This window comes from Notothenia rossii (genome assembly GCF_949606895.1).
Source record: "Notothenia rossii genome assembly, chromosome: 9".
NCBI lineage: Eukaryota > Metazoa > Chordata > Actinopteri > Perciformes > Nototheniidae > Notothenia > Notothenia rossii.
In genome coordinates, this window is record NC_136907.1 from 46,442,408 (window position 1) to 46,468,425 (window position 26,018).

The window sequence follows — 26,018 nt, forward strand, 5'->3', positions numbered from 1 at the left end:
TCATTTTCGAGCCTGAGACCTGAAAAACAGGCTCAGGGCTAAACAGGTTAAGAAATGCTAATGGGCGGAGTTCTCATTCGTAACACTCCGTTCTATGTCTCACTATGGGATACGCCTCAAAGCGGAGCAAACAGAAGCATCAATCTCATTACGCCAATCCTGATTGGCTGGTGATCTTGACGTCAGCGTCAGGGAATCTACCCCCTATAAGTAGCTTGCGCTACGCCGCATGCATCCTTCAAACACCTCTTCTCGCTTCAGAGCACATCTCTATTGGTAGCCGGGCTAGCTCACACAGTCCACAGACGGAACCAAGCTATCGAAGCTAACTTCGGTCGACGGGCGCTCGCCGGCTACTTCTATATATACTTCTGCAAGAAGACTGTTAATACTAACACACCAGTTAGTGTTGCAATCTACCTCGCCGTTTCTTTCTTCGGAATTAAAGGTAAGGTTTTGATTTTTCAAGCTGGTAACGCACCTGTTACTAGCTTGCCTTTCCTCACTACCGACACCAAGGTAGCGGGGACGGTTTTTTCTTGTTCTCCTTCACACCAGAGGAGGGGAAGATAAAAAGGGTATTAACACACCAGTTAATATTCTTTGAGAATAAAATTCTACACCGTCGTTTTTTCTCCGGATTAACGACAGGTGGGGAAGGATTTTTTCTCAGCAACGTACCTGTTACGAGCGGGTCCTCTCCTCGCCGTCACCACGGCGACCGAGATGGACGCTTCTCTCCCTCACACCAGAGGAGTCAGGGACTCGGAGGCTCGGCTTTGCGGCTGCGGGTTGAAGATATCAGGCACAGACTCACACCAGGTCTGCTCGTCCTGCCTCGGGCTGGAACACGCCCAGGAGGCTATCGACAACCCCGGCTCGTGCGGGCATTGTGCCCGCTTTACCATCAAGAGCCTCCGCCGACGGCTAGCACGCCAAGCTAGCTTGTCGGGACAGGACCCCCTCATGTCCACTGTTTCGCCGGCCGGCAATCAAGACATGGGGGCGTCCGCCGCGGAGATTGAGCCCCGCGCTCTGTCAGACTGGGGCTCAATAACAGCGGCAGCTGCTGAACCGGAGCCCCGCGCCGTGTCAGGCTGGGGCCCGGTGGCGGCAACAGCCGCGAGAGCGGAGCCCCGCGCTGTGTCAAGCGGGGGCTCCCAACTGGACCTCACCATGGTCTCGCCCGCGGATGATGTCCTGGAGTTGGACTACATGGAGGACGAAGAGGATACCTCTGAGTTCCTCCTGTCCGACTCGGATGAGCAAGACGATGATGTCTTCGTGTCATCAGCTCAGGCTGCAAAGCCAGGAGCGATGGCTGCTCTCCCGGGCGATAGCGCACCAGCTTCGCCCTGTCTGAGCATGGACCTGCAGGCCGTGGGTCAACGTGCCACGTCCAGGCTGGACATCCCATGACCTGAAATGGCCAAAGAGACCTCCAGGTCTCGCTACGAGGGGAAGACTTTGCCCCAAGCAGCGAGGACAAAGAGGCAGCTCCTTCCAGTCTTCCCGGAGATGCTGGACGAGGTGTCGGTCTCGTGGAGAGACCGCCCCTTCAGTAATAAGGCCCCAATCCAGGGTGCCTCCTCCCTGGACTGTGACGGTATGGAGAGGTTCGGCCTGCTCCGCAAGCCGCCCATGGAACCGCTGGTGGCAGCCCACCTCCAACCGAGGCTGGCTCTGACACCAAGCAGGAACCCAACGCTACCGGTGAAGGCAGACCGGTTCCAGTCAGCGATGACGGAACGGGCCTATAAAGCCGCAGCGTTGTCCGCCAGGGCACTCAATGTCTCCTCACTGCTGACCGCCTACCAGGCGGAGCTCTGCGAGGACCTATCGAGCAAACCTGGGCCGGCCGTATGGGACGAGATCGCAGCGATCACGGACATTTGCCTCCGTGTGCATCGCTGTGCAGTCCAGGCCACGGGCAAAGTCATGGGCATAATGGTGGTACAGGAGAGAGCCAGGTGGCTCAACCTGACCAACCTCCCAGACCGGGAAAAGGACGAAGTTCTTGACATGCCTATCGTTCCCGAGGGTATTTTCGGCTCCGCTTTAGTCTCGATGCAGCGGAGATGTCAGTCGAAAAAGAAGGAAGACGAGGCCCTCCACCTCTGTCTCCCCCGAAGGGTCCAGCCGCTACCTGCGACGGTCTCGCGGCAGTCCTTCGTCCAAGTTGCCTCACGTCCTGCCCAGTTCAGGGTACCGAGGCAGCAGAGGCCACAGCCCGCCCCGAGTCCCCAGCCCAGGCAGGAGACGAGGACGAGCTGGCCGAGGAAATCTCCGGTTTCGGCAGCTGCTGTTCAGGCACAGCCGACTCAGATTTTCGGTCACCAGTCGAGGAAAAAGAAGCAGGCGGCCTGACAGCATCCTCTCCTCTCCTCGGTGACAGAGCTGGAAGTTCCCTGTTCCCCAGCTCCAGATGTGTTTTCGGGGTGCCACCAGGCCTCCATCTTCCCGCTGCCTCGAGTGATGCCGCAACGCCATCCACAAGTTCGCGCCAGAAGGGAAACAGACTTAATACCAGAGACAGCGAGTTCTTCTATCTGCCTAAGTCACAAAAACACATGTCACAATTGTTGTTGTTTTCAAATAAACCATTTTTTACTGTCGCATCCAGGCTTCAAGCCGAGGGCGCAGTCCAAAAAAATGAAAAGAAAGACAATAAAAACAATAAAAAGTCTGTCGCCTGTCCCTCTTTTGAGAGCAGCTACTGCCTCTCTCAAAAGGCGGATAATAGACGGGTCTGTGAAGGCACCACCGCCATGCGCATGCGCAGTGACAACTGGGGTTATAGAGCCGCTACCGTCACGCGCATGCGCAGTGCCGGCTGGGGTTGTGAAGGCACCTCCGTCACGCGCATGCGCAGTCTCGGTGGGGATTGTCGAAATGGGGTATCATCATGTTCAGACACTAGAGGGCCCCATAACACAACAAATAGAGACTCAGAGGGTAAGAGACGTGACATCTCCACTGGCTCTAAGGAGCAAACAGTGGGAGATGCTCACAACGTCTGCTTGGGTTTTCAAGACAGTAACACGGAGCTACAGACTCCAATTCGCTGTCACCCCCCCTCGCTTCTCGGGCGTTCTGTATTCACAAGCCCGAGGAGAGTCAGCCCATATTCTGGAGAGAGAGATTCTCTCACTTCTAGAAAAGAAGGCTATATCTATAATACCCGCCGAGCAGAGTCAGAGCGGCTTTTATTCCAAGTATTTCCTCGTTCCCAAACGAGGAGGGAACGGAATTCGGCCAATACTAGATTTGAGGGCTCTGAACAAATATCTAAAAAGATAAAAATTCAGAATGCTCACTCACACATCTCTGCTGCGTCTCGTGCGACAAAACGACTGGTTTACATCAGTCGACCTGAAAGATGCGTATTTCCACATCCCAGTATATTACCCACACAGGAAATATCTGAGGTTCGCATTTCAGGGGATCTGTTACGAATACAGAGTACTTCCCTTCGGTCTGTCTCTCAGTCCAAGATGTACGATGTACGATGTACGGAAGCCGCGATAGCCCCGTTAAGACAACAGGGTATTCGCCTGGCAACCTACCTAGACGACTGGCTGCTTCTCGCACAGTCGGAACAGGAGGCTATTACGCAGACAAATGTCCTCGTAAAGCACCTGCTCAACCTGGGTTTCATAATAAACACAGAAAAGAGCATGTTGTGCCCGGCACAGACTGTACTCTTCCTGGGTTTACACCTGAACTCGGTGCCCTTTACAGCCCGCCTGTCAGCGGAAAGAGTGAAAGCTTTCAGAGCTTGCCTCGCTCATTTCCAGCTGCGCAAACATGTTCTTTTCAGATCATGCCTGCGGTTACTGGGGCTCATGGCGTCAGCCATCCTGGTCGTACGACTGGGACGGTTACACATGAGGGAGTTTCAGCGCTGGGTAGCCGCTCTAAAACTAAACCCTGCGCGTCATGGCGCGCGGAGAGTGATGGTTACTGTGAAATGCGTAATGGCACTGCGCCACTGGCTGCATCCGACTTTTCTGGTACGGGGCGTGCCTATGGGTGCTGTCCTTTCACGGAAGGTGGTCACCACAGACGCATGTCTGACAGGCTGGGGAGGTATTTACGAAGGTCGTCCGGTGAGGGGTCTGTGGAGCAGAGACCTCCAGCGGTCGCAAATAAATTACCTGGAGCTTTTAGCGGTGTTCCTCACCCTAAAACGCTTTCTGCCTTTTCTCAGAGGACACCATGTCCTCGTGAGGACGGACAATACGACCACAATATCGTATATAAACCGACAAGGGGGTTTGCGCTCTCTCCAGTTACACATGCTGGCACGCAAACTGATCTAGTGGAGCTGCGGCCGTCTCCTCTCTCTGAGAGCGATGCATGTACCGGGTGTGATGAACCTCGGAGCAGACCTGCTGTCCAGAGGTGCACCACTATATGCAGACTGGACTCTACATCCAATGGTTGTGAGCCAGCTGTGGGTGCGTTACGGCCGAGCCGCGGTAGATCTGTTCGCATCAAAAGAAAATGCTCACTGTCAGCTTTTCTTTTCAATGCGCGATCAAAACGCACCATTAGGTAGACCCTCCAGAAAAACGCGATTCTGCGATCGCAGAATTTACCGCATAATCAGCAAAATGGCACAGATTTCCAAAAGGCCGCATATTTATCAAAAGGCCGCATAATCCCCGCATTTTTCCACACAAAGTTGAGGGGAAAAAAAGTTAACTCGTCTTGACGTGACGTCATCAGCTCGCGCATCACAGAATGTAAACAACACTGTATAGAGTGAACATGTGGAGCTCACACGATAGAGAAAACACCAAGATGAAAAAATCTAATCCATCTCATTTACCGACAAACATTTCTACTAAAGACCGGGCAAAAAGTAGGGGGAAACTATTCTGCACCCCGTGCAACTGTGTGTTGGAGCATAAGAGAAAATCGACGGTGACGACCCACTTTGATTCATTCAAACATTTGAAAATGCTTTCTGCTGCTGCGGACAAGAAAGCCAAACAACTCACGTTCACGAGGCATCAACCTCCAAAACCCTTTCGAGGGCTACAAGAAACGAAGTGAGTAGCCTACAAGATTGAAGCTGCAGATAACAAACGAGTAAATGAAAACAGAATGAGGCGTAGAAGTGTGTGTGTGTGTGTGTGTGGGGGGGGGGGGGTGTGTGTGTGAGATTAAAATAGCCCAATTGCTTTTACAATAAATAAACATTGAATGTGTTTAATTGAATAGTAAAGGGGTTTAACGTTAGTGGCAGGTTGTGTGTGAGAGAGAATAAATAAGACAGCCCAATATTTTAAAAAAAATCGATAATTTTTTTCTCGCATATTTAGCATATTTCGCAACTTTCCGCATATTTCGCAACTTCCCGCAGTTTCCCCGCATAAAATCACATAAAAACCCTGCATGTTTAATCGCATAATCAAGGATTTTAGCCCGCATAATCAAGGAATTTTGCCCGCGTTTTTCTGGAGGATCTAATTAGGCGTGGAGGCGCTCGCGCACATTTGGCCTCCGGTCCTCCTGTACGCGTTTCCACCCCTGGCGCTGATACCCCCAACTCTGGCCAGAGTGAGGGAACGGCGACACACAATGATCCTGATAGCTCCGCACTGGCCTGCAATGTACTGGCTGGCGGAGATATATCAGCTGCTGTGCGGTCAGCCGTGGCAGCTCCCCCTAAGAAGAGACATACTGTCTCAGGCGGGGGGGACAATCTTTCACCCACACCCGGAGCGCATGGCCCTATGGGCCTGGCCCGTGAGTGGTATAATCTGAATGCAGTGGGTCTCCCGCAGAAGGTGATAAACACTATTCAAAGTGCGAGAGCTTCCTCCACTAGGTCTCTTTATGACTGTAAGTGGAGGGTGTTTGAGGACTGGTGCCTTCAAAAAGGGCACACCTCTTTTCAATGCCCTGTGGGAGTGATTTTATCATTTCTACAGGACCTAATTGATAAACACAGAGCTTTCTCCACGATCAAAGTCTACCTGGCTGCTATTGCTGCATGCCATGTGGGTTTTGAGGGTAAAACGGCTGGCCAGCATCCTCTGGTCTGCCGTTTTATGAAGGGAGCTTGCAGGCTCCTTCCTGTTTCCAGGTCACTGGTGCCCTTATGGGACTTGACAGTGGTTTTAGATGGGCTCACTCGAGCCCCATTTGAACCCCTGGAAGAAGCTGACATGAAGCACCTGTCACTCAAGACAGTGCTGTTAGTGGCCCTGGCATCCGCCAAGCGAGTCAGTGACATTCATGCGCTATCTGTACATCCTTCATGCACTCAGTTCGCCCGAGGGTTAACGAGAGTGTTGCTGAAGCCCAACCCTGCCTTTATACCTAAGGTGGTTGGTTCATGTACCCCCATTGACATTGAGGCATTTCCTCCGCTGCTGTGTCCCTCCGGGGAACAGCAGCCAAATTTGCTATGTCCAGTCCGTGCTTTACGCACTTATATGGACAGTTCAAAAGAGTTTCGTCATAATGACCAACTCTTTGTGTCCTGGGCTAACCCTCAGAAGGGCAAGCCTGTTACTAAGCAACGGCTCTCTCACTGGATTGTGGAGGCAATTGCTTTGGCTTACACGAGTCAGGGTCTGCAGGCACCTTCGGGTTTGCGTGCTCATTCGACTCGTGGTCTGGCTAGATCCTGGGCTTTGTTCAAGGGTGTTTCCATCCAAGACATTTGTGCAGCAGCGAGCTGGTCTTCGCCGCTCACTTTTGTCCGCTTTTACAGATTAGACGTCTCTGCTCCCAGTGTGGCCCATGCAGTGCTGGGCCCCCTGCTGAGTTAGAGCTCTAACTGTTAAATTCTGGTTGGGTTTGGTGATTTTCGAGATAAGCTTGTCTGGCAATACGGGAGCTACAATATCCCATAGTGAGACATCGAACGGAGTGTTACGAATGAGAACTATAGGTTACTTACGTAACACCAGTTCTCAGAGTAACATGAAGTGAGATGTCTCACCAGACGGCCCTCTTTGCTATGGTGAAGCGAGAAGAGGTGCTTATTTTGAATGATGCATGCGGTGTAGCGCAAGCTACTTATAGGGGGTAGATTCCCTGACGCTGACGTCAAGATAACCAGCCAATCAGGATTGGCGTAATGAGATTGATGCTTCTGTTTGCTCCGCGATGAGGCGCATTCCATAGTGAGACATCTCAGTTCATGTTACTCTGAGAACTGGGGTTACGTAAGTAACCTATAGTTTCTTCCTTACTTGACCATGCTGCGCGCTCCGTCGGGGTCCATGGCGCTGACGGAGCCCACGGCCACGCCCACTGCAGCATCCTCCTTCACCTCCATCAGGTAGCTGGCTTTGTAAAACAGCGGCGGCTCGTCCACGTCTTCCACGGCGATCCGGACCGTGGCCATGTCTTTGGAGCCCGCCGACATGAAGCGGGGATCCACCTGCGTGTTCTGGACCTGGATCTCCACCGTGTAGGACGGCTTCTTCTCGAAGTCCAGAGGCTGCAGAGGCTGCAGAGGAGGAACAGGACGTTGGTACAGTGATTGGAGATCATCAGTGTGTTGTTATATTTAATAGTTAAATTAAACTCTTTCGCTCTTTTGTATATACTAATTTGATCATTTTTGGTGTGGTTATTAAATCAAATGTGAGTAGTTGTTTATGCTTTTAGTTTGAAGGTAGCTTCAGGCTCTGGGTTATTTGATATGTTTTGGAGATGAAGGAGTGATTGGGCAGCAAGTGTGGGCAGTGTATTCACTCTCTTTAAACGGGTTGTAAAACCTTATCCCAACATGCACACATTTGGAAATGGGTCAAATTTGACCGAAGGACAACCGGACGGTTAACAGACGATTTGAACTCTTTGGGATATATACAAGACAGCAGAATCCCAATTGTCAGGAACTCGACTTGCCTGTTATTCAAAATGAATTGCTATTACTTATGTAGCCACGTATAGCTGAGCGTTTCTATACTCTACATTACTAGTAGTCGTGAACCCATTTGATTTGATAACTGAGGAATTGAGCTTCAAAGGCAGGATGTATGGAATGTAAAAACACATCTCTTTTCTTGTATCATGACTTTCAGAATGATAAAATAATGAAAAGAAGCGGTGCACGCTGCTACAGGGAAAAATCTAACATTAATAAAAACTGATATGAAGCTGCTGACAGATTCAATCTGATGACAAATGATAATAGTTTCTCAAAAGTGCAAATAGTGTTGGAATGTGTTTCTCGGCATCAGCTGGACAGTACTGCATAGGTGTTTGAAAGCAGAACAAAGGCTCAGATTTAGTTGAACAGCTCTACATGAGCTGCCTGTTTCCTTTAAGGAATCCTGGAAATTGTCCTCATCTCGTATCCTGCTGACACAGTATCATTACTTCTTGTGGAAGCTGGCATACTTTTCTTAAGGTTGTGTCAGCAGGAGGAACAAAGAATTTCTATATATCAAATTTGATTGTACATCAGTAAACAGGCACTCTGTGAGGACACTGTGATAGAAAAAAGCCCAAGTCCTTCTGCAAAGACTAGGATTTGGAGGGGGGGGGGGGTGAAGATGAATACGTTTAATTTGGTTTCTTTCATCTGTCAAGCATGCAGAGGCTTTGCATATTTAACAGTACGTGTAAAACAGACTACGTGGGCAGGATCCCTATGAGTAGAAAGAGTGGGATCTGCTGAATCACTGCTTTACCATTTATGTTATTTAATGCCGTGAGAAAAATCTCAAGATAATTAAAAGCCAGTCCATTTGAATGAGGGCAGTTTTTTTAGAAAAGATGCCCTTTGACTTCATTCTGTGATATTTTCTCTCCTGTTGTCTCTTTTAGGAGCTTTTGATATCTTATATAATATGCTATGTTTGGAATTATTTCTTCCTAGTTATGCTTCCTTAACAGTTTATAATGTGAGTTGTGCCTCACCTTGCCGACGCTGATGACCCCATCCTGGGTGTCCTTGTCCGTGGAGATGTGGAACATGTCCATGCCGTCCCCGCTGACGATGGTGAAAAACATCTCAGCGTTCTTCCCGATGTCTCTGTCGGTGGCTACGATTCTCCCGACTAAAGTACCGGACTTTGCCGACTCAGGAACTCTGAACTGGTAAATACCTAAAAAACAAACAAAAAAATAGGAATCAGCTGCATGATATAAGACTGCTACTGCTTTAACGTGATGCTACTTCTCAATGTTACTACTATTAGCCACTATATACAATTGCTTATTTCTGACTTCAACACACACAGTGGTAGTTAAAGGTGGTTAGATGCCTTTAATAAGGTCTGTGGTTAACACAAGCTGAAGAGATTTTTACATTTTGACAAAACAATTCAAAATCCATGTAAGGAGTTTGTTAACAAGTGACTAAAAAAGACTACGAAACATCATCACGCTGAACATTAGCCACCTTTAGCTTAGCGGTTGTGACGTGAAGTCATGTGATGATCTAGTTCGTTTATAGCCTAAAGTTAGATTTTTTTCTTCTGCCGGTTGCATTTATTCTTCCAAAAATCATAAAGTGGTGTTAATACTGGAGATTACCCTGCTGAACATGTTTTAACTATCATACACGTGTATTTCCCACAATATTTCTAAATCCAATGGAAAAATCCCATTGCTCTTTGTTGAGGAAGCTAACTTCAAGGTTGGCCTAAAAAACGACATCATCACTAATGGTGTGTATTCCACTCTACGGGATGAGAAAACATCTGGGCCAGGCCTGCCTAAAAAACGACAGCCCTCTCTTTCCTCTCAATGTAGCCAGTGGTTCAGTGCAGAGCGCTGATCTGAGGACCAATGGTTGAACTTTTCTCAACTTTTGCTAAAGCAATGTCTCCACTGACAAAGTTATTGGCACTGTGTTAAAAAAAAATTGGCACAGTCATGTTTGATTCAATCACCAGATAAATAAAGTGAAGCATTTTCTAATTCTACAGATAGTGATTCATAATGATTTCCATAACATTCTAGATTGGTGTGATGTCTGATAACAACTTGCACTGAAATGAAATTGTAATGTAATGTAATGTAAGTGCACCTTAAAATTCAATATCAGTTAAGGTGTAAGCTATATTTAGAATATTTTCCCTGCTCTACCTTGCTCTGAAGAGTTGCTTGTTAACTGCTGCCTCAATCACTTATACACTTACGTATCCAAACTTTGGTGAATGTGAAGTAACCCTTTAAAACACCCAAAACTTAAAAATCCATCGGTATTCTGATGATTGATCTTTTGCAAGTGGGTGCTAAAGAAATGTACCTCGATAAAAGTGTTGACATAAAACATCAGTCCACAGTATACCTGACCTTTGATTGCTGGATTTGCCCCCTAAAGGCTGCTGTGCTGCCGCTTCATTTGTTATTGCCCATTTGAGACTAATATGTGTGCCCCATTTATTCCATTCTGTCAATAATACACTACCTTGACATTTGCTCATTGGTGATTTGTAACCACTGAGGAGGGGTTTTACACATTATGACACTCAAAGTTTCTTAGATTTTTCCTTGGGGGGGTTTTCGGGGCGATTTGTCCATTAAGCCAGCAGTTAGCACTTTTTGTCTAATGTTGCCCTCTGAGGTCCTTTTAGGAAGTTATTGTGCTTAAGTGCAGCACAAATAAACCTGACTTCACACAGAAGCTAGAACATAACTCTGTGAGTAGAGACAAATTGGTATTGATCAAGAAGCCTATCAACCCATCTTTTCTATTCTAAAAAGACCGGCAGTAGCTCAGTCTGTAGGGACTTAACTTGGGAAACGAAGCGTCGCTGGTTCAAGTCTTGATCAGACCAAAATAAAGAATACGGAGTATGGCCGGGTAGCTGGAGAGGTTTTCGTTTTGGCATTCTCCCAAACAAGTCATGTGTTGCTGCCTATATGTTTTCAGATCATATGTGTATAAGTCCTATGCATGTGAGTATAGGTTCTGTGAGTACAATAACAGTGAAAAACTTTAAATTATCCTTAGGAGATCAATAAAGGGTCAAGTTCTTCTTCTCTTCTTTTATATAACGTAGTACATTGACCTTCATGTTATTTTAACACACAATTATAGACTAATGACAGGGCTGCACAGGTGACAAAATGCTCATTATAAACCAATGGCTATAGGTATTTTGAGGATGGATGCAAACCAGCGACGTGCAGTCAAGGGAGGCAGGGGAGGCAGAGCCTCACCTGTCATACTCCAATGTAACGGAAAAACAACTAAAGAAAAACTAAATAGTAATAATAATAAAATGTCTCCACTGATCTGTGTTGTAAGTGTGATTTATGTATGATTCCAATCGCTTTTGAAAGTCAAAATCAGCAAATTTGCCGAGCTCCACTACAACTACGGATATCGATGAGAAGTGAGGCAGGGACGAGCTCTGCCTCTCGTAAGCCCACAGTAACTTGCTGGAGCGCGGGCATTAATTTAGCGCGGGCACTTATTTTGTGAGCGCGCTCAAGCCAGTTACTGTGGGGTGAGGTGAGGCACAGATGAGCTCTGCCTCACCTCAGAATGTGTCACCCCACAGAAACTGGCTGGAAAGCGGGCCCTAAGCTCATGCCTGTTACCATCTCACTGTTGGTCACCAATGTGATGTTTGTAGATCCCTTTATTAAATGTATCCTCGCCATCCATAGTCTCTAAATAACTTATTTAACGTATATATGATATTTAGGCTCGCTGGTCTCATCATATAACGGCAATGAAAAAAGCAGCAGGAGAGGCAGCCATAACCTCTGCCACACTGAAGGGGGCGCACGTGAGCCCACAGGTTCTTGTTGCTACTGTTATTCTACACAGAGACGGTAGACACAAACAACAAACTAGACTTTTGAAACTACATGAAGATATGGAGGACTTTTACAAAAAACGAATAGAGATTGTTGTCCAGAAGGATAGCGTGGACTTAATCTTCAAGTCAAGGTAAGACCACAATTGCAATGAAAATGGGATCTTACTAAGAAAGAACAATCCAATATTTAGATTTTGGGTATCCTTTTGTTGAACCGTCTGTTTAAAATGAATCGAAGCATCAGACTAAAAAAGCTTTAAATAACCGAATATTTTGATTAAGGTCAAAATATAATATTTGTAAATCAGATGCAAACCCATGAAACCAAATAACATGGAGAAAGTTTGTTCTTCCTTGAAAAATACATGACTGAATGCTGAGTGAAGAAACTACATCTTAGTGTTGTCTGAACTTTTGAAATGAGGTGAGACAGGTAGACACCAGGAACAAAAGAAGCATTGGTGTTAATGCTGATGGAAGCCAGTCGCTGGAACAATGTCTATCCAACGACTGCTGACTTCATCATCATTTAAAAATGCATTTCAATTTTTTTTTGTGTGATGAATTTCTTTGTTCTCTGCAACAAGCGCTAACATTGTGTTTTGCCATCAGTTTGTTATGGCAGTTTGAGATGGCTGGGGCTAAGAGTGTTCCTCCTCGTCAGGAAAGCTCGGTTCTGCACACAAACACGCTAAATGAATGCAAATGAGATGTCACTCTGCTGTACGAACCTGGGGCAGTTTCATATCAGCAAACTTTCCTTTACTCACAATGTGTGTGTCTGTACACTCCATCTAGTGGTGTGTATAAAACACTTGAGTGGGTAATTATATGCTGCTGTGACACAGCAGGCGTCACACACCCTGGCAGCTACACAGTAACCTGCCACTATTTTGATGTACTTATGTGTGTTTGTGTGTGTGTAGTCACAGACAGAGGGAGTGAGATAAAGCACGTGCAAATGTGTGTACACATATTACCACACTGCAACAGCTGCAGTTGCCACCACAAAAAAAAGAAGCATTTCACTTGCTTCATGGCACATACTTATGCACATATGCTTCTCTGTATATTTCTCTGCTAGCTTTTTCTACTCAAAACTAGAACTGAAATGAGTTCAGTTCTAGTTTTGTGCTGGGGATGGTTTGATTTACAGTTGATTAAGCTTGCGAACCACTTGAGAACCAGTTCGTTTTTTATTACATCCTAATAATTACCCACACTCATTGGTCATTTTACCCTGCAAACATATACGCTCAAACTCAGAAACTGTGGCCACAAAAGGCTTTTTTTACTCTACTATTCCAATACTATTGGTGTCTTTTTTATATTTTTTAGCAAAAAAATCAAACCAACCAAAAAGAAAAGTGGGAGCCCGGAGGAGAAGCACATTTCAACTTCACTCAGTTTTCTCTCCTGGCTCAGACACTGACAGCGCTGATTGAAGACGTGGTGTGAAGTGAAATGAATAACGCGTGAGGATGAAGGTGTGTGTGTGTGTGTGTGTGTGTGTGTGTGTGTGTGTGTGTGTGTGTGTGTGTGTGTGTGTGTGTGTGTGTGTGTGTGTGTGTGTGTGTGTGTGTGTGTGTGTGTGTGTGTGTGTGTGTGTGTGTGTGTGTGTGTGTGTGTGTGTGTGTGTGTGTGTGTGTGTGTGTGTGTGAGTGAGTGTGGTCTCCACTTGTATAAGAGGCAATTCAGTGTGAAGGACAGGGTTTGGGGTTAAGGGACAGGAAACATACAGGATTTACATGACGTGTCCTCATACTGGTACAAGTACAGGCATGTGTGTGTGTTAAGTGTGGCGACTTAAACAGAACGATGGTGCCATGTGCAATCTGTTCAGCAGATTCGTGGCTGATCTTATTGTGCACCCTGAACTGGAGACACAAACAGTAAGTGAATTGGTGCTAGTGCTGGGTGGAGAGGAGGAGGGAGAAAGTGACACTCTGATACAGAGAGCGTGATTGAGCCAGGCAGAGATGGAGAGGGAGGGGGGAAAACAATTAGAAGATGAAGGGATGGATAAAGAAAGCCAGAGAGCCGGAGAACGAGGTTCTGCCTTCATGTCAATTTATAGGGATTAGACAAGAGAATGACGGATGTGATCGAGGCCGGCAGAGAAGTAATTTACTCTTTTACACTGAAACACACACACTCACACTATAGGCAAATACAGCTTCTTGATGAAAAGCTGCCACACTTCCGCCAGCTGTTGCTGTATTCAAACTTCAACTGTACAGCATCACACTAATTTCCTACAGATGTTACTGCTGCTGAATGACGCTAGTAGCTAAGATTAGAACATGTAAATTCAACCTATTGAGAATCATTTTCTTTAAATACACCTTATCCATGTTTCACCAAGAGGTTTTTTTTTTTACTAGCAGAACAGAGCAAGATAATATAAATAGCGACAAGGCTAACACAACATTTGACACCAAGTGTGTCTAACAATGAATTCAGTATTGGCTAGCGGCTCATGCTAGTTAGCACCCTTAGCAAACAAAAATGCTATTTCCGTTCAAATTTCTGCCGAAAGTTGTGATAGTAATCACATTATCATCCAACTAGTAGGTGTTATGGAGTCAGTACACCCGAACAAACTTTGAACATCAGTTTTTCAGACAAATAAAGGAATACGGACAATTCATGATAACTGCGCAAACTCAAATAGTAAAATATATTTTTAATCGTAAACTATAAAGATATACACATACAGTTTAAGGGTTGGCTCATCCAAATGAAACTAAGAATTTGAGGGCCACCTGAGCCTCTTTCCGATATTTGCTGTGTCAGCAACACCTATATTCTGATAATGTTACATTTATTGTATCACTTTACAATAAGACTACCCTCATAAAGGATTCATAAAGGGTTTGTAATTAGGTTGTAAACACTTTATTAATCATTAAGAGCTATTTATAAACCAGTTCTAACATCGTTTTCATACATCAACACAGGCTCACTATTTGGCAAGATGACTAAGCCTTCTATTGGCTACTTAGCTTACTTCATCTTCTTCATCAGCCAGCAACCTTGGTATCTATTGTTCACTGAGTTGATTCTCCCCCTTCCATCTTGATGTTTCTTGGCATCTCTTATGACCATTTATTTATGAGTGACTAACATTTAAAACTGCCAAAAGGGAGCCTTATTGTAAAGTGTAAAACACTTTCCCATTTCTTAATGAGTTACTACCATTTATAATTTGTTTAAGTTATATTAACCTGTTCAGCACCAAGCCTGTTTTCAGGACTCAGGCTCTAAAATGACATTCCCAGAACAAATGACCATAACTTCCCTTATCTCAAAGCAATTATAAACCTGCGAGTTGGCTATAGAAAAGTCAAAATCAAAATAGAATTGTTTTTATTTTAAAGTAAATTCAGATTGAACATAGTAAAACAAAAAAACGTTACTTATAGTGAAAACCACCCTTGAATGATGGGATAGTAGAAAAAAGCTTTAGGAATTGAAACTATAACATATAATAAGTACCCTGTATCAAGATTGATGCAACAAAAGTGACATTTGACCTTTTTAGAGAGGTTTAGCAAAAAGAAACCCACCTCTGGGGTCATTTGGGTGGAAATGGGTGTATTTGCAGTTTCTCTCGAACCCATTGGTCGATTTTGATGATTGACCTCTCTTTTGAACCGTTAAAGCCAATAGAATCGAAGGGGAATTTCCACATACACACACACACGTTACCATTGAGAAATGAGAGCTATGCGCACGCAGTTTGCCCAAAGGGAAACCTATCTCACAATCTGAAATCTGAAAACTAGATTTATTGCTTATGGATGATCAGAAATCATTTCAAAGTGACAGACACATTGGATTCACCTATGGATTAACCTTCAGCAGCGTTTTTATTGTTTTAATGCCATTGAAGACAACTTTTGATCAGACAACGACAGAGGTAAGACATATTGCAGTGTTGGCTACCTAATGCTACGTGGTGTGATGTCTTTGTTAGCTTCTCGAGTCGCGAGTTTGGATCGGTCAGTAATGATACTAATGCCTGTCGAATCTCTGCAATCTCATTTTGCTAATCGATATCTTGGTTGTGCAGATACAAAAGTATAAGGGTATTTTAACGTGAGTTATGTGCTAAGTGTGTTCGCATTTTTTCGCTCAGGGCTAATTCAGAGCCTTTGTTATTACCCTTATGTTTCGTTTTGCTAAAAATTGTCAATATTGTCTGATAGCTGAGTTTCTTCCCATTGAGTGGGTATGACAGATGACAGATGCTGTTTCTTGCAGATGTTGCGATTTTTCCCCCTGCCCAGCTTTCTGTCTCTCTGCTAGCTGCTCCGTGAAGCTACAGGGGCTCTTCCTGACTATTGTGACTCACTCTGCGGTTAAAACAGACGGTGCATGAATGCGGTTTTGCGGTAAGTGAAATTCGAGTACTTTATTTATGTGTTGCTTATTTTTTTAGTCAGCGAACGTAAATGAATGTTTAGGCTTGAGTTAGCATGTAGTAAGCAAGTGGTAGCTACATCTGTGCTAACGATGCTAATTGTAGCCTCCAAGTTCAAACTTAATAGAGTGGTGCAGTGACGCGCCTTAAAGTAAAATCATAAATCTATCGATCATAAATCTATCGATTAGATTTATCATTCGAAAATTATAAAAGTAGGGTAGACATTAGATTAATCTGACTGAACAAAACGTGATCCGTCTCGTAACCCTCTGAGACCCACGGGGCCGTTAACGATCCCAAATATCACGTTGTGTTCAAAGCATACTTGCCAACCCTGAGACTTCAGAGATCGGGAGCATTTCAAAACCACCGCGGGGGGGGGGGGGTGTTAGTGGATCACCGGAGCTGTATTAGATTAACATCTACATGCTTATTGTAGTTGTAAGTGCACTGCCTCGCGCCCTGTAGCACCATCCTTGATGGAGCATATGTGTGGGCTGGACCTGTATTTTACAGGAAAGTAGTGAACAGAGGGTAGAGTTGTCGATTCTTGTTCTGTTTTCTGTGACTATCTGCCTCACCCTCTCAGACGTTCAGTTGCGCACGCTACTAAAGAGACACGCTACCATGGAAACCAAACAATGGTGTAGCTGTATTAAAGTCAGAGTGGAAACAGTCCTGAGTAAATCTGATTTTGTCAGAAATCGGGAGAAATAAGGGAGAAATATGAACCCGGGAGGAAATCGAGATAGGGCTATGAAATCGGGAGTCTCCCGCGAAAATCGGGAGGGTTGGCAAGTATGGTACAAAGCGTCATAACTTCTCAGCAGTTTCTGCCAGAGACATGCCGTATTTATCCTCTTAAACTACAGAAACGGCAATAACATTACATTACTTGTCACTTGTTAGACGCTTTTATCCAAAGCTTACATTCAGTACTGTGGGCAATCCCCACAGGAGCAATTTGGGGTGAAGTGTCTTGCCCAGGGACACAATGACATGCTGACTGCAGTGGGACTCGAACTCACTATCCCCTGATTCAAAGTTCAGCGCACTAAGTTCAGCGCATTATCCCACTGAGCCACAGCCTCCACAGTTCATTTGGCAATAAACAATTCTACTTTCTATCCTAGAAAGACACAGGTAAACTTAGCTAAAGTACTTTTAAATGGTTTGTGGGTCAAACTAGAGGCCTTGGAGAAAATAGTTTGTGGGTCAAACTAGAGGCCAGTTTTATTCGTTTCGGAAAAAACTAAAGGATCTTATTGTTCGAGGGTGGACTATAGGGTACATTTTCTTAGTTTTACTAAAACTATTGTGAGCTTTATAGTAGGATACAAGGTACGACCATTTTATAGTGGCTTACTAGGTACGACTATGGGTATTTTCTTAATTTTGGGGAAAACTTTGACAGTCTTTTAATGTTTCTTTTATTATCTTTTCTTTTTAATGACTGTTTTTAAATGCCTTTGTCTGAATGTCTTTCATTTTTGTAAAGCACCTTGAATTTCCTGTGTTGAAAGGTGCTATATAAATAAACTTGCCTTGCCTTGCCTATTAAGTTTTTCATTGAGAGAGGTTTACTTATTTTGGTGAAACGGATGTGCGTAAAGTTTTTAAAGATGTGGATAGTCATACCTTGATTCTGCCGCATTGCTTATCATTTTGTATCTTTTATAGGTCTGTTCTCATCCACCATCTTTGTTTGTGACGTAAAGAGTGTAAGAGTCACGTTTCTGAATCGGACACTCTAAGTGGATGCAGTCCAAGCCAATCGGATTCAGAGGGTTGCCTGTCAGTTCCGTTGTTATGTGTACTGAAACGAGAGCCGGTATGATTCCACGCGCGAAAACAAATTAAAAGTTGGAATAAGTTATTTTAGTGTTTTGAAAGTAAACTGAGGTATGGCAAGGAAGTTTACTACAGCTGAGGCTTTGGAGCTGATCTTTCAAGGGGACGATGTTGATGAAAATTCAGACTAATCTTTTATCATCTACCATGATCTATATCATGTGTAGCCTTGACAAAAAAAAAGATACTGGGCATAACTAATGAACAGAAGAAGTTAGAATCTTCTAATCAGATCTGATACAATGATGATAAATGTGTTCAATTGTCTGTGTTGAATGTTTCTTTCAATGTTAAGGTTAGCAGTTCTTTTTAATGAAATAAGTATAAAATTCAAGCTCCTTTTAAAAAAAAGAAATGTTTATGGGTTAGTGTTGAAGAGCGGCCTAGTGTATGTGAAATTAACCTCACAATAAGATGTGTGTATATTACAAATAATAATGTCATATTTCAAGATGATTACTTAGATATTACAATAACGTTAACGTGTAAGCTCATTATTGAGCTTACACGTTAACGTCACAGTCATATCTGAATAACAAACCCAAACCTTGTTCTTTTTATTAATTGTATTACCAAATTGGTATCACCAATGCTGATAAAGTAAACTATTTTTGTGTCTGGGAGAAGGTACTGTACCGAGTTCCAATGTTCGGCAGTTATTGACTAGGCTTTCTTGTACAAGAGAATCATTTTTTTTGTACTACTGTATAATTATCCTTAAATTATGTTATACAATGCACCTAATAAACAAGTATGGCATTTTGAAACATGATGTGCAACACATTTTACTGTAATTTGTGTGCATATTTGTTGGAGGAACACCTCAAGGTTCTTGAATGGTCATCTTGGCTTGGCTCTGCTCACCCTGATGGACTGCTTGGACACTTGTTCAAGGATATACACAAAGCCTTTCCAGTCTGAATACCATTATGCCTTACCAAGTCTTACATTTATGTCTGAGAAAAGCTTCTATGTTTAAATATGTGTATCAGTCATACTAAACAGTCATTACTTTGAGTCCTGATTTCTCTTCATGTGTGAATACAATGTTTTGCTTGGCTCTTTTGCATCTTACTTTGCATTTCATGTGAAAAATGTGTATTAGGTCAGCGTGAATGTTATAACTCATTCATAAATGGACATGTGTATTAAACTTAAAAAGAACGCACCCTTTCAGTAGTTATAAATGTTAGTGACTCATCAATAAATGGTGATGTGTTTCACACTTTACAATAAGGCTCCCTTTTGGCAGTTATAAATGTTAGTAACTCATTCATAAAGAAACGTCAAGATGGAAGGGGGGGGAATCGACTCAGTGAACAGCAGATAACATGCTGGCTGATGAAGAAGACGAAGTAAGCTAAGTAGCCAATATAAGGCTTAGCAGTACAGATAAATGTGGGCTCACTATTTGGCAAGCAACTGGTCACAGGTGCCCTGTTTATCTCATGTTTTATAAAAGCTTATTAATGATTTATAAAGTCTTCACAACCAATTAATAAATAAATTATAAACTATTCGTAAACCCTTTATAAGGCTAGTCTTATTGTGAAGTGGTACCCATTTATTTAAAATTGAAAATAATTGGCTTTAAAGTGAACACTGTACTGTCTGGTTTGTTAGTTCATCCAAATCAAGCTGCCAGAATAAGTATTGTCCCCACCATTGGTGATCATTTGATTACTACGTAACGTTATATGGAGATAGTGTCTTCTTGTGTTAACAATGTGTTATCTGTTTATTAAATAACCTTCCACAAATACAAAAAAAAGATTTGTGAACTTGAACAACACAAGTTGAATCTATATTATTCAAATAAACTGTGAATACATTAAAATAATGTACAAGTATATTAAAAGCATTTGTGGATATCTTTCTAAAATATACATCTTTAAATATTTATTCACACATTGTCGCTCTGTTCACACAAATAATATTAAGACACATCGATAACCATGCATCATATATTTTTGAATATGCCTCATATGGGCAATTTTGGAGTAAAATAATAAAAGTATTTAAACTCAAAGGGGACCTATCATGCAAAATGCACTATTTGATGTCTTTTATACATAAATAGTATACTACAATATATTTTTCCAATATAGCATAATAGATCCACTTTAAGAGGAGCAGAAGCAACTTTAGGGTTCCTGTCACTTCAGGTTAAATCGTGCATATTCCCAAACATATTTTAATGACATCACGTTACCAGAACTCTTTTCCACATAGTAAATCTTTGGGACCCCGGAGGAACGAGGCCCTGTGGTAGTTTCCTGTTTTACCCTGATTCTATTTTGCTCACAGCACTAAAATAGTTACTTTTGAAAAATTCAACAGCATCATCTTTTTCCGGAGACAGTACTCCGTAACTTTGGACAATCCTAAGAGCAGGCTGTCAGTTTGCATAGGAACTATTTCTTCAACCAGAGTAGTTCCACTGAAACCTTCTGGATTATTCAGAGTAACCCAAACTGTCTGCATGGCTACTAGGGCTGTTCATCTTCACTGGTCTCATGATTCGATTTGATTACGATTATCCTGTCAACCATTCGATTCAATTCGATATCCCGGTGCATCATGATGCATCACGATTCATACCAATGCGTTGCATCCTCAATTTTCTATATTACTACACATGGCTTATTTTTCATCAATGCATACATGCTGTAAATACATATGAACTCTCTTTTTATTATTTAGAAAGTGCTTCAGAAATCAATAACATAAATGTCTTGACATTAATTTATAAGCCAAAATAAATGAATTGTATAGGTCTAGCCTCCCTATATCTGAGTGTGAAGTTGTTCCATCCTCAAAAACAAACAACTAATGCTTCTGCAGTCTAGCTGCAGCTTCTAGCAACAGTCTTCTGTTAAAAAAAGGACACTGAATGTCCTGAATGTGGCATCACACACAGGACTTGAGTCTGAACACAGCAGACAACAGGAGTATTTACAATAGCATATACAAACAAAAATTTTGTTTTATATATACCTGCCTCCCTCTTTTGTTTTGACTGTGTTTGGGTCCAACCTCTTGCCAAACTGGGATGGATTGACTATTTGAAGAATATGATGTAAACTAGTTTGACATAACTTAGTCTGCAGATTATTAGCATAATAGTGGTTCTGCTAATAATATGTATTTGTATTGCATTACTGACTTAGCTGTAGCTCACCCAACAAGCAGCTAGCTTCATTAACCCACATTAAAGATTGGATTAGTTCCGATCATGAACATTAGATGGCAAAATTGCACAGGCTCATTTGCTCTGACTCTGAACACCTGTTAGAAGTATTTGTTTATGTATAGGCACTGAGCATCTGTTGGCATGGGAATCAGTACAAGATAGTTCCAGTGTACACAGGAAAAGTCAACCTGACCAAAGTTAGCAGTTTGTAAATAATGTCACTTTTAAGGTACTTTACTGCTTTTACACATCAAGTTCTACTTTTCTAATCACGAGTCAGCCTATGAAAGGAGTTCAATGACGGAGATTTTGAGGGACCTCTTTTAGGTCTGAAGAAAAGATCTTAATAACATCAGAATTGCCGATTCTACCTCTGATTTTGAAAGATCTTTTCACCGAACTTGAAATGAATGATGAGAAGGCAGTACACAATGTTTGATTATCCCTAAGAGCATTCAGGATCAATGGCTCATTGGGTCTTGATTAAACTTGCTTGAGTTTGCTGTACTTTGTGATTAGTTATTTCTGGATTTTCCTGAAACTTGCACCAGTGGCGGATGAAAATGATCCTGCTATGTGGAAACGGTGGTCCGGCTGTGATGGACAGGATGAGTTATAGAGTAGTTACAAACTTGATTGTCTACGGCTATGGCTGTAGTGCAGAACTCTGACGCCCCTGACATCTGATATATCTAGTGTCTGATCACCATGACTAACTGTTCCATAACAGACAGTATTTGTGAGCAGTTACAGTTGCTGAAAAGTCAGCAGTTAGTAGCTACTAGGGTTGGGAACGGAGACTCGGTTCTGACTAAGAACTAAATCCAAAAATGTTGGTTCTGCTTATTGGTTCCTATTGGCGCTCTCTCTTGACTGGTTAGGGCTCTGCAAAGCGAATACATTTGTTTAGTGTTTTGCTGGAATTACAACTGTAATCTTTCATATTAGAAGACAAAAACATGTAAGTAAGACCTGCTGTCTATAGATTCTTTATTAACAATGCACCACTTTTACACACTGCCAGCGGGAATCCTTAATTAAAAATAATATGCTGCCCTGTTTCATACGTTTAATGGAACTCTTTCATGTTGTCCTGTTTATTCTTACAACCATTCAAATGTATAGGTGCCCCATAAAGCCTTGCAGTGGCTCTTCTCTGATATGGTTATGTGTAATGGATGTGGCTTAGGGGATAAATACGTGTCGACCAATCAGAGCCCTTGCACTCAAAATGTCAAAGTGTTCTTGGCAAGATACTTTACCCCAAATTCCTCCTATTGGCATGTTTACTGTTTTGAAATGTATGTTAAGTCGCTTTGGCTGGATTACATGTAATTAAATGTTCTTCTGTACACTTTAAGACCCAATATTACTAGGACCATGATACAGAAATGACCATTTCATATAAAGGAACTCACAAACTAGACACCGCTGACTATCCAGGTAACAATTTGGCCTCAATTAGCAACTTGTACGTACACATCCCACCATATACCAGATTTCCACCTTGTCTCATTGTGTCCATCACTGATTCATCATTGAATTAGTTTAACAGAGATAAACAAACAGGGATGAAACTGTCCCCAAGCCCTAACACTAACCCTGGACCTTGAGTAACTTGTTTTTTCCTGTGATATGCCTTTTGCTTCTTTTCTAAATGTTTAATGTAACTGTTATCCTTAAGCTGCTTTCAGACATTGAGGGGTTGTACTGGCAGCTGATACTGTGTACCATACATCACAGGCTAATGCTAACTGCAATATTCTCAACATGTAGCTACATCTAGAAAGATGAAAGGAATGACACAATTAATGTCATTGCACGTGCACGTTTTTCTAACTTTATTGTTCCTGAATCACACTTTGAAGATGTTTTCTCCACTCCATTCAGTGTGAAACGGTATGGAAAATAACATAACAACTATGCTTTCTGCTGCTTCTGAGCTGTATAACTAACGAGAGTGTGTGACTCCGTGTTTCATCATGTGTAGGCTGTCTTACTCTGAGTGAAGCGGGGAGGGTTGTCGTTGACATCAGTGAGGGTGATGTTAACCGCGGTGGTCCCAGTGAGACCCCCCCTCTGTCCGGCCATGTCCTTAGCCTCGATCACCACCTGGTAATGCTCCCTCTGCTCGCGGTCCATGTCACCAGGACCCAAAGCCGTCCGGATCACACCTGGACAAAGATAACATGCTGCTGATAACATGCTAACTACATCATGGTAAACCTTATGCAACAATCAAATAAATCAGATTAAATTGTTTTTATTAAGGTAAGAATAAAATACGTTTACGGTTGTTATGAATTAACTTGACTGATTGGTCTGAAAGAGCCGTTAGTGTAAATAACGTGACTGACAGGATATAATAACAGTATGCTTATTACTACTTTTTCTTACAAGATAAAGTGGGTATAAATGGTTTTGGATAACTTTTGTAGCTAGTGCTCGCTGTCATTCTCACCACTCTACTGCTCTCACTTTCAGAAATACTGCCTTCATGGACAAATTATTTCTAATATACTTTCTTATTTTAAATCATAGCGAGGCTACTGTCACAAAAACGTCCTACAAAGGGTCCAATCCAATCCAACTAGCGCATTTCAAATAAAAAAAAGATCTTTAAAATAAAGAAGAATTATATACAAATTGACTAAATCAAAATCAAAAAAGAAAATTCAGGTAGTACATCTACCTATAATATATTGATCTTTATTTAAAAAATTTATTGTAACGTTGTAATCATGCTAGACATTTCTATTTATTTTAAAGATGTACCAGTAATCTGATTAGGTATTTCCTATTGTAACTGTAACAGAATACGGTTGCCTTTTTCCTTTACTATATTAACTACCAAGAAGAAGACATACCTGTGGTAGGGTCCACAGAGAAGTAGGGGTGTCCCTGGCTGATGCTGTACACCAGCCTGGCGCTGCTCCCATACATACTGTCATCAGCATCTGTAGCTGTCACCTGGATGACTGATGTCCCTGAGAGATGCAAGTAGACATGTCATGACAAATATCCCCAGATCTGGGTCATCCCTGGGATTAATATTGAAAACCATTGAACTAACAAATTAAAGTCCAGTCAGTCGTGCTTACCGATATCGGACCTCTCCGGCACGCTGCCGGTGTAAAGCTCCTTGCTGAAGTGAGGCTCGTTGTCGTTGATGTCGTGCAGTTTGACCGTGAACTCGGTCTCCGGCTCCAGCTTCAGTCCAGTCCCTTTGTTCACCACGGTGGCTCTGAGGATGTAGAAACCCTTCTCCTCGCGATCCAGGCGGCGTGTGGCGTGTAGGTCCCCGTTGTTCTCATCGATGACAAAGATAGTGCCCGCCCCCTCGCCCGACAGCACGTACTTCACCAACCCATTTCCCTGGTCCTGGTCCGACTGGAGCTGCACATGGATACAGAGAGAGGAACGAGTTGAATGATCATCTGAATGCTTAAATGGTTCAGAAACACATTTTGGTCCTAACCTGATCTATCAACTTAGATTTTTTTAGATCTGTCTTATGAAGCTTAGCGCAAGTTCAACCAGGAAGACCATCTTTACTCATTCATTCAAATATTCCCAGTTTACTACTCTCTCTCCTCTCAGTGATCTGGGGCGTCACTTCGCCTCTATTCCCACAAGCCTTTCATAGTGCATTGCTAAACCTTTAAATCTGCTCTCTCCCCTTCCTCACAGTTGTCATTACAGGTGACTCAACGCAGCCCTCCTCCACCCCTTCCCCCTCCCTCTCTTCCAAATCCAGGGTCCGGCTTAAACCACTCCTCTTCAGACCGAACTCCATCAATCCCTTCATGCCTCCACCACCACCAGTGTCTAGACCCCGAACCTGAATGATATTCCTGCACAACGTGCACAACGTGCTTGTGTTTATAAATTACCTCGAGGGCCGTATCAAATGCTCTCGCGGGCCGTATACGGCTCGGGGGCCAGGTTGGTTCCCCACCCCTGCATTACATTAATGCACATCATGTGAGCAAATACTCTTCTTTTTAATACTGTGATCCTTCTGAATATTTTGCACATCTCTGTATAACACTGCTTCTTTTAGAATCTATCCCAGCTCTCCACTAAAATATCAAATAAACTTTACGTCATATATTCACTAGAATATAAAGTATTTTTCAATACCATTTTTATATTTGCGGAGGGCACAACACTTTGGATTCATGAAGGCTTGTAATAAGCAGGAAAACGTGCAGCCATTAATGAAGAGAACACAGAAAGTTCAAGATTACTATGCTTATTGTTGGGATCATGATCACACAGTCCGTGTTTTTTTCATTAATGACTGCCTTGCTGCACTATCGCTTACTTATCATCATACATCTTTTTCCACTTCTACCCTCAGCAGTTTGATAGCATTCAAATTCCTCAGTGTACTGAGATCAATCAATGCATACATGTGCAGTAACTCTGAACATTTTCCATTATCAAAACCCCCATTAGCATCCCTTTTGTGTTTTTTTTGTTTTGTAAATGTAAACTCTCTAACAGGCAGTAGATTGTTCTGTATATGCACAGAGTTGGTGGTACATGGACGGAAGGGAAAAGGCCAGAGGAGGAAGGTGACATGTTTATATAAGACAGAAGCAAAGAAGATACAAACACAAAAGAAAGACCAAGAGTCAGCTCAAGACTGAAAAACAAAACAGAAATCTTCTGAAGGCAAAAAGCTGCAAATGAAGAGAGAAGCAAAGAGTGTGTGTTGTGCCTGGAGGAGTAAACATCTATGGGATGTGTGCTGAGATGGGCTGCTCTCGCTGTGATACCTGCG

At 43.0% G+C, this 26,018-nt stretch overlaps 2 protein-coding genes across 3 annotated transcripts in view; one reads left to right on the forward strand and one right to left on the reverse strand.

Annotated features, from left to right (window-relative positions):
* LOC307018147 (uncharacterized protein) overlaps positions 1-26,018 on the forward strand; it is a 460,756-nt gene that overhangs the window by 86,842 nt on the left and 347,896 nt on the right. The gene's annotated exons all lie outside the window — the stretch shown is intronic.
* Positions 1-26,018, reverse strand: part of LOC307018913 (cadherin-9-like) — an 82,854-nt gene that overhangs the window by 17,007 nt on the left and 39,829 nt on the right. For both annotated transcript variants that reach the window (XM_079649412.1, XM_079649413.1), the window contains exons 2-6: positions 24,331-24,625; positions 24,097-24,216; positions 23,230-23,403; positions 8,896-9,083; positions 7,215-7,474 (exon numbers count right to left, since the gene is read on the reverse strand). In XM_079649412.1, the coding sequence (XP_079505538.1) occupies positions 7,215-7,474; positions 8,896-9,083; positions 23,230-23,403; positions 24,097-24,216; positions 24,331-24,625 (1,037 nt within the window). The remainder of the gene's footprint in view (positions 1-7,214; positions 7,475-8,895; positions 9,084-23,229; positions 23,404-24,096; positions 24,217-24,330; positions 24,626-26,018) is intronic.